General features: G+C 32.6%; 1 protein-coding gene across 1 annotated transcript; it reads right to left on the bottom strand.

The window, feature by feature from the left end:
- Positions 1-3172: 3172 nt before the first annotated feature.
- Gp93 (heat shock protein 90 Gp93) lies at positions 3173-13118 on the bottom strand. The gene is made up of 5 exons (XM_075291670.1): positions 12904-13118; positions 12702-12797; positions 12336-12418; positions 7731-9001; positions 3173-4455 (listed from the first exon to the last, which is right to left on the bottom strand). The coding sequence occupies exons 1-5, from the start codon at positions 12941-12943 to the stop codon at positions 3555-3557; spliced, it is 2391 nt and encodes a 796-aa protein (XP_075147785.1). The 5' UTR covers positions 12944-13118; the 3' UTR covers positions 3173-3554.
- Positions 13119-14016: the final 898 nt, after the last annotated feature.

The raw sequence follows: 14016 nt of genomic DNA, 5'->3' as shown, positions 1-14016 counted from the left end.
TATTTTTCTAATGAATTTTTTTTTCGAATTTGAAAAGTATGCGCTAATACCTATCCAATGATGATAGTTTCGTTGCGGAACCGCGAACGGTTTTCGCACAGTGGTCTCACTTCGGTAAATTCACCGAGAAAATAATGTTCAATTTTCCGAAATATTCTAATAAGATTTCGAACGGTATTCACATAGTTGTCACTTTTTTGTTAAATGGAATTTTAATTTTGCCGCTGTATAAATTAGTTTTCTAATTAAATTTGTTCAAAGTATGGGTACTTAGGATGGATCGCGGTGCAATGGTTAGCTTACCCGCCTTGCATACACAAGTGTCGTGGGTTCAAACCCAGTTTCGACTAAACACCAAAAAGCTTTTCAGCGGTGGATTATCCCACCTCAGTAATGCTGGGGATATTTCTGAGTATTACAAATCTTTTGTAAGTGATTTCACTGCAATGTGGGACACCGTTCGGACTCGGCAATAAAAAGGAGGTGCCTTGTCAGTGAGCTTAATAGAATCGGGCAGCACTCAGTGATAAGAGAGAAGTTCACCACTGTGGTATTACAATGGACTGAATAGTTTGAGTGAGCCCGCCACTATACCTAACCTAGGGTTCCAAAAAAAAAACTAATAAAATTCGAATTTAAATTGCATTGCTGGTTTGTGTCTCGGCTAAGACCTCTGCTGCAATTTTTTACTCTTATATTCCATCAGGAATAAATATAATTATGAATAAATTTATGAGTATATCAAAATACTTTTGTAAGCTTGTAAACAATAAAATGAACTATCATTGGAATACAACTGTCAGCTGTTAATTGGTTTCAACACATATCATACAAACTGCATTTTTTATTATACCCTAAACCACATAGTGGTCAGAGTATAACTTTGATCTGCAAAAAATGTGCCTACCAGAAATATTGATTTTAGACCCCATAAAATATATACCGATCGACTTAGAATCACCTCCTGAGTAGCGCTTGGTGTCCGTCCGTCAGTCCGTCCATGTATTTGTTGTCCGCAGGATTCCGGTCGCAATTATTTGCGATTTTGATGAAATTTGGTGTGTGGCGTTTTTTGGTACAAGGACGAACGCTATTGAATTTGGAAAAAAATCGGATCAAATTTAGATATAGCTCCCATATATGTATCGCCCGATTTCGATAAATGGGGTCACGTTGCACTTTTTTCATCACCCTTTAAGTATGCCAAATTTCATCGAAATCGGTTCAGATTTAGATATAGCTCCCATATATATGTATCGCCCGATTTTGCCAAATTTTTCCCCTAATAAACTTATTTTTGACCATAGGGGCCTCATTTATTAACTGATCGTACTCAACACAAGGTAACCTTCTGTGGTATCAATCATACCTGCCAAATATTTTAAAAATTGGTTCAGATTTAGATATTGGTCCCATATATATGCTTAGCTCGATTTTGCCATATTTGGCCATAATACTCTTATTTATTAACCTATGTTATTCAAATTTTGATGTACTAGCTGTTCGTAGTTAGACTTACATGTAGCTCTTACATAATAATAATATTGCCCGATTTTCACAAATTTGGATTTATTACCCACAACTAATTGACCGATTTCCTCGTTTTTAATAATGGACTCAATATTAGTGGCATACTAAGTCTTTAGGTACAAATACCCCAGGGGTCCATACTTGGACCTCTTCTGTTCGTTCTTTTTATAAATGATGTTGTTAATCACATTGATAACTCGCATTGCATACCATTTTTATACGCTGACGATATTCTCTTTAGTTGTACTAGTGTTGAAGGGTTACAGAGTCAGGTCAATCGTACTATGGACGTCATTAAATGTTGGCTGGATGATAATGGTTTGCATATTAATGCTCATAAGAGCAAAGCATTGTGCTTCGGTTCCCAATGGGCTACACATCCTGAGTTTGTTATCTGTTATGATGGTGCAAGGATTGACATTGTTGAGAGCATGAGATGTCTTGGTGTTACAATTGATAATAGACTTGATTTTTCTGCCCATTTTAATTTACTTACATCCAGGATCATATTACTGCTTCGTAGACTATATTCCACGAATTCTTATTTTCCCTGCAATATTAGGAAGAGGATAGCGTTAGGGTTGCTTATGCCTCATGTGTACTATGGATTGGAAGTGACATCTGGTACATCTGCATCTAACTTCTCTCGAGTTCGCCAACTTGTACATACTATTGTTCGCTATGTATATAGACTTCGACGCCATGACCATGTGTCTCGTTTTGTATCATCATTTTTGGGGTTTCCATTTGATTCACTGGTTGATGTTAAGTTGTTGACCCTTTTTTACGGGATTATTAAGTCTGGATTGCCACCCCTTTTAAGAAGTTATTTTGTTTTTACCAGGACAAGTAGGAACCCCCAGATTCTGATTCCTAATATGCACAGTCAATTTTATGAACGATCATTTTTAGTGAGAGTTGCGCGTTTGTGGAATCGACTGCCACTATTTTTGCGCAATTTTTCTTTTTCAAAGAGGGTATTTAAAATTAAGCTTATTGACCACATTAACAGTGGGCAATAGTCTGTTACTACTGATTGGGCTATGAATTTTGTTTTTTGAATTTTATTGATTTCGTTAATATTGCGGCTGGGGAGCCGTGGCTATTTCTATATATACTTATATATCTAATAATGGATTTGTGATATTATTATATGTTTATTATTGTTATTATGCATATCAACTATTGATGACTTGTAATATAGTTTATTGGCCCGTTGGGCTTATTGTATTACAGTGTGAAATAAATGAAATGAAATGAAAATAAATTATAGCTCCTAATATTAGACATTTCTACTCAGATTGTGACAAGACTCCCATAAACATGTACCCCCTTTATGTTCTTAAATATGGAAATCTCCAAAACCAATGATACCCCAAAACCTATACCATTGATGCCCAACAAATGATTATGTTTACTACTTCAGTAGGGGTGGTTTAGGGTATGATATAGTCGGCCCCGCCCGACTTTGTACTTTATTTACTTGTTTTAGAAATAAGTTGTGTTTTCACTTTTTTATTTTTCCCTTTTTTGATAAATTTAAAAACGAAGCTCAATTTTTGGCCTACTTTTGAAACCGAATTTTTAATCCCCATCTCATTTTTCGCTTGAATCAAACTATTTGATTATAAAAACAAATGTATTCATTTTAAAATATACTATATATTTATCATAGAAAATATCTTATTATTGAGAGTTTCATTATTTTAAGTATTATTTATAGTTTTGAATGAATGTTTGTTTGTTTCTAATGCAATCAACAACCATGAATTTCTTTATGAAAAAAATAAAGAATACACACATGGCTTAAAATAGAGAATAAATAAAAAAATTATACAAAATTTACAAATAGGAGGATATGCTATCTTTAACTTAATAATGATTATACATACAACTAAACAAAACAACTTAGTCATGATGAAATTAGATGCACATGCTATGTTTGTACCCCCCATGAGAGGCCTTCACAGCAATCTATAAATTCAGTCTGGAAACTAAAAGAAATGCATATGTTTTGCTCCTTCTTAAAGTTCATCATGTTGAGCATCTTCATCTTCTTCGTTGTCATTGCTGGCAGTAGATGCATTTTCTTCACTCGCCTCCTCGCCATCCTCCAAGTCATCATCATCAAGATCGATTTGTTCATCCAATGACACACCCAAGGTTTGACGCATCATTTTTTCGATGGTATCAGCAAAGTCTGCAGTTTCCTGCAACATAAAACCTGAACGTAATGTAGCAGTACGGAACATCATCACAGCCATTTCCTTTGCTGTCTCATCAGCCTCATCGGCTTCAACACGTCTAAGCAGTTCGCGAATCAGTGGATGTCTGGGATTGATTTCCAAAGTTTTCTTTTGATTCAGATAATAGGTACGTTGAGGATCATCGGATTTTTGATGAGCATTAGACATGGCCAAACGTTCCATGTTGCCGGTCCAGCCGAACATACCAGCAACCAAGGCACATGGTGAATTGCTTAAACGTTCCGATACTTCAGCTTTCAAGATTTGTCCCTTGAGGGCAATTTCATTCAACCATTTGACCAAAGGTGAAAATGTATTCTTCAATTCTTCAAATTTGTTTTTGCTCTTTTCCGATTCGTTAAGTTTGAAACCTTCCTTGGCAACATTTTGGAATTTTTTGCCATCGAATTCAGGTAGGGCAGAAATGCAATATTCATCAACGGCTTCTACCAGATACAAGACTTCATAGCCCTTGGCCAAGAGACGTTCAACGAAGGGCGACTTTTCGACTTCACCACGGTTGGCACCAGCAATGAAGTAAATGTTTTGCTGCTTAGGCTTCATACGTTCGACATATTCGGAAAGGGAAGTAACATCTTTACCATTCGATGATTGGAAACGCAAGAGTTTAGCCAAACGAGAGCGATTGCTGGGATCTTCCATGATACCGAGTTTAATGCTGGAAAAATATACGAAAAAAAAAAACATTTAGTCCAGTTTAGTTTTTAAAACAATATAAGGGTATGAAGAAAAATTCCTAATTTACTTTAAACCCAACCTAATAACAGAACAGAACTCTGTTATAATTGACCAACACAGCTGTACAAAGGATTCAACAAAGCACTGTAAATATTTAACAGGGCTATGTTCTATGCTAACTAATGGAAGATTTTGCCACCACGAAAATTTCATTAGGAGTCACATTCTCGTGAGAAATTTATAAAGGAATATACATTTATCCAAAACAGACCGATTGGAGAGCACTTCTTTCCGATAGTATATATAGGTCTGGGTGGGACAATTGTCCAAATGTTCAGAAAATTTTAAATTTTAGATTTTAGATCAATGCATAAGTCATTTTTTTCGATAAATTACATACAAAATATAAATGCTATCATCGGCAGAGGTATACAAGACCTTTCAAATGGTATATAGGTCAGGATGGAATAATTGTGTAAATGACCACTGGAGACAAGTATAATCCTATTCAAAAGTTTGCGACAAAATTTATATTTGATCGATGGAGGTCTTCATTAGCTATCAGGGGCCAAATCACCGCATTCGTCATCGAGTTCTGTTTCGTATAGAGAAACATTTCGATCGCATTAAATTTTTGGATCACCGCATTCGATCGTAATTTATTTTGTCTACTACTTTTTTTACATTGCTGTAAACATATGGTAATAAGAAATTGAAAGAGTAGAATTTCAAAATAATGTTTTGTTATCAAATTATGTTATTTCTGAGATATTTATATTGTTTTTGTGTGTTAAAATATATGTGTAAAAATATATTATGAATCCAAGTGTTTTTTTCTTCGTTTTCGGATTCAGACGATGAGTACAAAGTGGCATTAATAAGGAAAAATATTCGTGACAAAAGCAGGGGCCAAATCACCGCAGTCGAAATCGAGTACTTCGTCATCGTAATGTAGTTTACGCGGATCACCGCAGTCGTTATCGAATTGTTTCTACTCGAAGTTGAACACGATAGGTAGCATGCTATCGAAAACGAAGTATGTAGTGATTTTTGAGCAGAAAAAAGGTAAACAAAAAGAAAAAAGTTGGTGAAAATGTAATTATTATTCCATTTTGGCAAAATACATTTAAGAAAATATAATATTACTTGCATTTAGGGAATCGGATCAAAGAAAGGAATGCTCAGTAGCCGCTTCAAAAAAAACTTATTTTTTCAAGAAACATATTTAAAAGCTTCTTTTGACATATGAAAACGCCTTTTAAATCTATGGATGTTAAAAACACAATTTACTCTTACTCTACTTCAGGCAATGCTAAAGGACTGCTTTTGTCCTTTAGCATTGCCTGAAATGTGTTTTTAACATCCATAGATTTAAAAGACGTTTTCATATGTCAAAACAAGCTTTTAAATATGTTCTTGAAAAAATAAATTTTTTTGAAGCGGCTACTGAGCATTCCTTTCTTTGATCCGATTCCCTAAATGCAAGTAATATATTTTCTTAAATGTATTTTGCCAAAATGGAATAATAATTACATTTTCACCAACTTTTTTCTTTTTTTTTGCCTTTTTTCTGCTCAATCACTACATACTTCGTTTTCGATAGCATGCTACCTATCGTGTTCAACTTCGAGTAGAAACAATTCGATAACGACTGCGGTGATCCGCGTAAACTACATTACGAAGACGAAGTACTCGATTTCGACTGCGGTGATTTGGCCCCAGACAGTATGTATGGAACGAAATGAGACACTTTATCCAAAATAGACGGATGGGGAAATTGTCCCAATGCCCCGAAATTTTAAAAATGCCCATGACCTCGAGTCGATTTAAATAAAAATAAAATGTTCTTCATAAATTACCGACAAAATATAAATGCTATTGACAGAGGTCGTCAAGACCTTTGAGATTGTCCTGTTTGTTGTTTACAGATCTCTTGTAGTGTCTTTGTGCAACTCCGTCAACAAATTATACACAATTTTTTTATTCAATCACGAAATTAATTGATGCAATTAATTTTTTAATTGAAATATCTTCAATGACGAAAATGACCATTTTAATTACACAGAAAAAAATTTCACGAAAATTTTTCCAATTAAAATCTTGAGTTTTAAAAAATATTCAATAAAAATTTAATTGATTCAACAAATTTTTTAATTGAAACAAAAATCAATCACACAAATTAATAGTATCAATTAATTTTTTAATTGACTGTTAATTGATACTATCATTTCTCTGATTGAAGACTTTTCAATTAAAAAATTAATTGGATCAATTAATTTCGTGATTGAATCAGAAAAAAAATGTTTGTGTGTAGGCATAAAAAAATACTTGATTAAAAAATTAACTGATTTCATTAGCAAATTTCAATTAATTTTTTAAATGATTCTATAACAATTTAATTGATGTTAATTGCAAAACTCAATTAACTTTTTAATTAAACCCGTAACTATTTTCAATTATTTTCTTAACCAACTTACGGCCATTTTCATGTAGTTCCGTCAAGCTTTAACTGCCAGTTAACAGAAAATTATTAAATTATTAAAATATCTTCTTTCCGGTTAACTTTAACTGAATTTTCCGCAGTTAAGTTCTTAACTGACTTAGGGAATATATAGACAAAGTGACATATACATCCATAGTGCGGTTTAAAAGTTCGTTAGCTACCGTAGCACAAACGGAACTTCATGAAAATGGGGGATAGTGTTTTTAGTTTAATTAATAAAATTGATTGTTTGAAATAAATTTTTAATTAAAAATTTAAAAAAAAATCCATCATTTTTTAAATTGACTTAGTCTTCCGAGTTTACTTAAAAAGTAAAGTGTATAGGTGGGTATTAAGTTCGAGTTTAGGCGCTAAAATCGCTAAAGTGAAAACTAAATCAGTAAGAAAAATGCATGAAATTATACGTATTTGTTGCAAATTTTATTATAACTTGATGGGGAAAAGCCCAAAGTAAATTTTCACAATGTTTGTATTCCTTAAAATGGATTATTAAAGAAAAGTAATCGTGAAAAAATTACGTTTTTAGCGGCTAAACTCGAACTTAATACCCACCTTATCAATTAATTTATTAATTGGAAAAATTTCATCTTCAAGCTACTTTTTAATTGGAAGTTTTTTAGTGATATTTTTTCTGCGTAACAGAGATCTGCTAATAAAGTGACTTGGGCCTTTTCTAAAGACTAGTAACTACCAAAGTTCTAAATTTTCCCCTTAAACTTAAACCTAATCTGTAAGAAATTAAATTTACTTACTTGGTTGAATATTCCTTCCAGAATTTCTCGTATTGTTCCTTGTTGATCTTCTTAATCATATCCAAGACTTTACGCACCAATTTCTTTTTGATAACCTTAATTAATTTATGCTGTTGCAAAGTTTCACGAGACACATTCAATGGCAAATCATCCGAATCAACAATACCACGAATGAAATTCAGGTAGTTGGGCATCATGTCATTGAATTCATCGGTAATGAATACGCGACGGACAAACAATTTGATATTATCCGACTTGGTACCATAACGATTGAACGATTCTGATGGCTGAACTTTAGGAATGTACAATAAACTCTTGAATGTAACTTCACCCTCGGCAATGAAATGTGTATGGGTTAGAGGTTCACTAGTGTCTTTGGTTAAGCTCTTGTAGAATTCATTGTATTCTTCTTCGGTAACATCGTTGGGCTTACGCGTCCAAATGGGTTTGCTGTCATTGATCAGAGTCCAGTCCCAAACGGTTTTAGAAACAGTCTTTGTTTTGGGTTTATCGCCATCATCTTCATTAGTATCTTCTTCGATTTGCACATCATCGTCACTGGTGGCAGGTTTGTCTTCCTCATCCTCCTTTTTGGTTTCCTCTTCGATTGGTACCTCTTCATCGACTGTTTTGCTAGACCACAAACGGATGGGGAAGTTAATGAATTGAGAGTATTTGCGAATCAAATCACGCAAAGTATCTTGTTCCAAGAAATCTTGAGCTTCATCCTTTAAGTATAATGAAATAATGGAACCGCGTTTCAAAGTATCTCCACGAGGATCTTCGGTAATGCTGAAGCTATTGGCATCAGATTCCCAAATGTATTGTTTATCATTGTTGTGTTTTGTGGTTACCACAACACGATCAGCAACCAAGAATGCTGAATAGAAACCAACACCAAATTGACCAATCATATCATTCATATCCTGACCATCAGCCTTGGTGGGATCTTGCATTTTCGCCAAGAAATCAGCAGTACCAGATTTGGCAATTGTACCCAAGTTGTTGATTAAATCCTGATGTGTCATGCCAATACCAGTATCCATAATGTGTAGAACTTTGTTTTCTTTGTCTGCCTTAATTCGTATATTCAATTCAGGATTTGTTTCCAATTCATCTCTATTGGTTAAAGCTAAGAGACGTATCTTATCAATGGCATCCGAAGCATTCGATATTAATTCACGCAAGAAAATTTCCTTATTGCGATACAATGAATTAATGATCAATTTCATCATACGATTGACTTCGGTTTGGAAATTGAATTTTTCGGCCTGAAAGACAAGAATGAACAGAATAAAAAACGTTAAAGTAAAATAAAAAAAATCCCTTGATGAATCTTTTTATATAAATTATCTCCCAAATAATAAAACAATTGGAAACAAAAGATAGGGAGAGGCTATTTCGGTCGAAAAGAAGAAACGAAAATCGATTTTACGAAGACTTTTAAAGTTGTCTTAAAAAGTAAGTATGATATAAAAACGGGCAGAGTGAATTATTCATATCTGAAGTTGAAGTCGACTGTTTTTCTAACTTTGGACGTAGGCTTATATACTCTTTACATCTAATATCTGAAACAATCAATCAAGCTTTATTAAATATCTGGTCACAGTCTTCCGTTCATTTCCGTGATTGAAGCAGTTTAAAATTAAAAATTAATTTGATTAATTAATTTTATTTATAATGACATTACAATGACACTAATTCGCGCAAATCTACATCGTTCCCTTAGACTAATATCTCAAGTTAATAAAAATCAATTTTATGAGCGTAGGATTCGTGACAGTTTCCGGAAGGAAATTAGAGTACATCACCAACGATGATCGGAGAAACTGTCAACAAGACCTTAATTTTTGCTTTGGCGTGATTTTTGGCCTTCTACCAATCAAAAACACTTGCTTGCCACATACAATTATCCGCGGGGACCTCTTGCAAAATTTGAAATTTTCTACGGCTGAAATTTCAATCCACACGAAAATTTTAATAGAACTTCTTTATTGAATAATTTCACTTATTGCGAATTCCATTTCCATTTACGAATTTTCATGAGAATTGTTTATAATTTTGTGTCACTCGCACATTTCTAATACTGACGTATAGCATAAAAAATACGACTCGATATCCGCTTAATTTTTAAATTAAAAAGTGGTGGCAGTGAGTTCATTATATTTTCCTTACTACTTTTTTCCCATGGTAATAATGTTCATTTCTATCCAATAGAGCTATAAATGTGGCTTCTATCAAAAAATCTCGAGATCAGTTCGTCATGCCGAATTGTAGGCACCATCCGTCATGGAATTACGTATTCTAGACAGTCTAAGTGTTGGACCTTAAGTTTTGAGATTTGCTATATAAAATTATGGGAGCTAATCGATGTGAATTTTTTTATCTATTATCTGGCTTCTTTCTACTCAAAAAATCTAGATATCAATCTGTTCTAATTTCGGGCAATCCTAATCGTTGGTATCATCCATCAAAGAATTATGCGTTCTTGACAAAAGTACGTACCAATTTTTCAATACAAATCATATGGAAGTTATGCAAACCGACAAAAGTAATATAATTAAAATAAAAATAATCTAATAAAAGCAATTAATATAAAAATCGACAAATGTAATATAATTAAAATAAAAATAATCTGTACACACAAAACATTTTTTTCTGATTCAATCACCAAATTAATTGATCCAATTAATTTTTTAATTGAAATGTCTTCAATCACGAAAATGATAGTATCAGCCACAGTTTTAATTGGGCATAGATGACATGGCATTATTAAAAAAATTAATTGATTTTTTTTTTAGCAAATTTCAATTAATTTTTTAATTGATTCAATTAAAAATTTAATTTATGTTGATTGCGAAACTCAATTAATTTATTAATTAAAAAAGATAACTGTTTTTAATTACTTTCTGAATTGGCTTAGAGCTTTTATTTAGATTAACAAGTGATTGTTTGAAATACATTTTTAATTAAAAATTAAAAAAAATCAACACTTTTTTTAACTGAATTAGTCTTCCGAATTTGATTAAGAAGTTAATTGTATCAATTAATTTTTTAATTAAAAATTTTAAAATCTTGAATCATTGACTTAATTAACTTAATGTTTCTATCATGATTAAAAGGTTAATTGTATCAATTAACTTATTAATTGAAAAAATTTTCAATTTCTATTAACTTTTTAATTGGAAAATTTTTGGTGATATCTTTTCTGTGTAAGGATTCGTCCATAATTTAACTGTCAATATTTTGTAACAGGATAAAGACAAAAATCCACGATCTCGTGTTGGAAGACCACAGATTAATAGAACTGGATGAGCATAACCACGACAATAGATCTGGATGAGCATAAGTTCATAGCGGACTACAAGCAGAAATTTAAAAATTCTTTTCATGCTTGTTTTTGAAGTTTACGAACAATCCGACAAAGTTTTTTCTACTTTTCGTCACAGTCGACGATGGTTCAAATGAATAGTCGAAACGAGCTCCGAATAGGGGGAAAATTTACACACCGTTTTCACATCCAGCGTATTATTCAGAATTGGTTCTAAACTGGGCATACATATTAGTCGAATAAAAAAACTCACTGCCATAACTGTGTATATGTATATTTTAGACGGCTGAAATAAGTTTATTCATCACTGAACCATTGTATTGTGTTGAAGACGTAACAATACGTAGATGTAATTTTTTTATGAAAAAGTCGTCTTCAAAATTTTGGGGGGAGTCTTACCGTATTGGACAACAAAAAAATTATAAACAACCAATGATCATTTTAAAATTACTGTTTTCGACATCGCTATGTATGTATGTCTCAACTTAAAATAAAATCGATAATCCATAAGAGCCCCTCAATGTTATGATTCATCCCTGGTTGCCGCTAGCCTAAATTTGAATGAAATTGACTCAAATGTAAATAACATCTGGTTGATTTATCTTCTCTCATTAATGTCGGTGGCATTTCTTCGAGTTTTTAAGGATTTTCTTAATCATTTGGCACACGTTCATGGATAACTTTTGCGAAGCTCTTCATCTCATGATAATAAATAAATATAACAATAAATATTTCCCCATATTCACTAATTTATATAATTTTTATATTAAGAAAGAGCCCAGTTTCTCTACAGCAAGCTGGACGTTGAAAGTCCTATGGTCGCAAGACCATAATTGTTACAAAATATCTTACACATGGTTAATATATAGGCACTCTTAATCATATTCGGATATCTGCATAATAATATTTAGGCCTAGTTTAAACACGTTAATTTTAAAAATGATTGTCTTAACTCGATGAGCAACATGTGGGCGTTATGCCACATTCCTCCATTCGAAAGTGACACATAATAAAGGGAATTATAGTGAAACTATGGCAAAATTGAAAATAAAAATGGGCGTTATTTCCATCTGTCTTAAAAAAGTCTATCCAGACTAGCTACTTACACACACACAAACTCATATAAACGATTTTTGCCAACAATGAAAGATCATGGTCGGTTAATTAAAGACATGACCCAAATTTCAAAACACCGTAAAAATTGTTTTTTGAAAACGAGATCATACACATTCACTTTTTTTCGAAAGTGCTCTATAAAGCAACTTAACACTCACCTTTTCACGTATTTCCTTCAATTGGGCTACATTCAAGCCATCCAATTTAATGGCTTCTTCTTCACGTTGAACGGCATCGGAATCTACAATCAAGAATTCAAAAAATAATAGATTACTTAATGTGCCAATTGCCAATAATGTAAAGATCTAATACTTGATACCAAACCATTCATACCATCTTATCTACTTGACTGGTCATTGATTACATGCATTACTGACGTGGTGGTTTATTGTATACCAGCCATCAACCATCATTATACTTGCAAGTAATATCTTCACAGTCAATGAAAGTTAGCAGTAGATATGTGTATGTATGTATGTATTGATATCAGATTTGTTCAAGAGGGAGGTGTAGAGATTACGTACCGGTTCTAGAAGCTTCTTTGAAAGATCCCAAGTTCAAGTCGACAGTTTCAGTGGCAATTTCTTCTTTGGAATCATCAGCCTTTGTTTGTGAGAAACCTAAAATTAGAATGTATTTTAAAAAATTAAAAGAAACAAAAATATAGTCTGCAACAGTGATTTGCAAAACCGGCCGATGGCCGTTTTAGTAAGACCTCGTTCTTACCGGCAAGTAGTAATAATCCAACTAGTAGTAAGTACTTCATTTTGTTTGTCAATATTTATCTAAATATGTTTCTAAACAATAAATACTTTCAATAACAATTACGAATGTCTTTTATTTCTTTTGGCCACGTCTGCTTCAGAAGCAGTTTTGGTATTCCACTCTTTTTGCTTGCAAAGCGAATTTAATGTTCTTGCGCTCACAAAGTTCAAATAATAAATGAATATTGAGGACGATGAAAGCTACTCGTTGACTTTGGCTTTGTTGTGCCACCACAGTTGTATTAATTGGTAGTAATTAATGAAACATATGAGCAAACTGTTCTTAAAAAACTACTAATGACATTGGCCATTCAAAAATCAGATAAAGACTGAAATCCTACATTGTTTAAATAAATTTTCCTAAAGTATCATTGTGTTTTCCACTTTGTTGGCTTATATTATTTTTAATGACTTTACCAAGAGAAACCAACGCTGTTGTTTTGTTTAGTATTGTCACACGCAAAGAATTCTGATTGGTCCAAGTCATTACTCGCTACTTTTAATCAATAACATACTTTACTCATTGCAATATACGGCATTGCAGCAGCGACATTAGTCATTAAAGCGCCGTTCAAATATACTTTTATTTGGACAATTGTTTGTTCGTTTTGGCAAATATCAAGGCATATTAAGGAGCAACTGCAGTTTATGGGCCCCTCACCGAATTGCTTAAAATTAATATATGTTGTGTCATTCGATTAGCTGATTCCAACAAAGTGACCCATACCCGGGGGAAGTACCCGGGTCTTGAGATATAGCCCTCCAAAGGGTCAATAAAAACTTGATATATCTCTTTTGTTTTTTGCCCAAGCGTGACAAATTTGGTATATATATATATATATATATATATATATATATATATATATATATATATATATATATATATATATATATATATATATATATATATATATATTTTTTTTTTTAATTTAATTTAATTTAGTTTGGGAGATAAAAATAAAAAAAGAAAATTTTTACCCAAATTTTTTGTTTTTTTCCTTATATCTCAAAAACGCTTCGATTATACTAATTTTTTATATATAGATTGAAAGCCTATATTCTGGCGTTTTGATTG

Source organism: Haematobia irritans, chromosome 1 (assembly GCF_050003625.1).
Source record: "Haematobia irritans isolate KBUSLIRL chromosome 1, ASM5000362v1, whole genome shotgun sequence".
Classification (NCBI taxonomy): Eukaryota; Metazoa; Arthropoda; class Insecta; order Diptera; family Muscidae; genus Haematobia; species Haematobia irritans.
The sequence above is the reverse complement of the archived record's forward strand: the minus strand, read 5'-3'. Positions and strand labels throughout refer to the sequence as shown.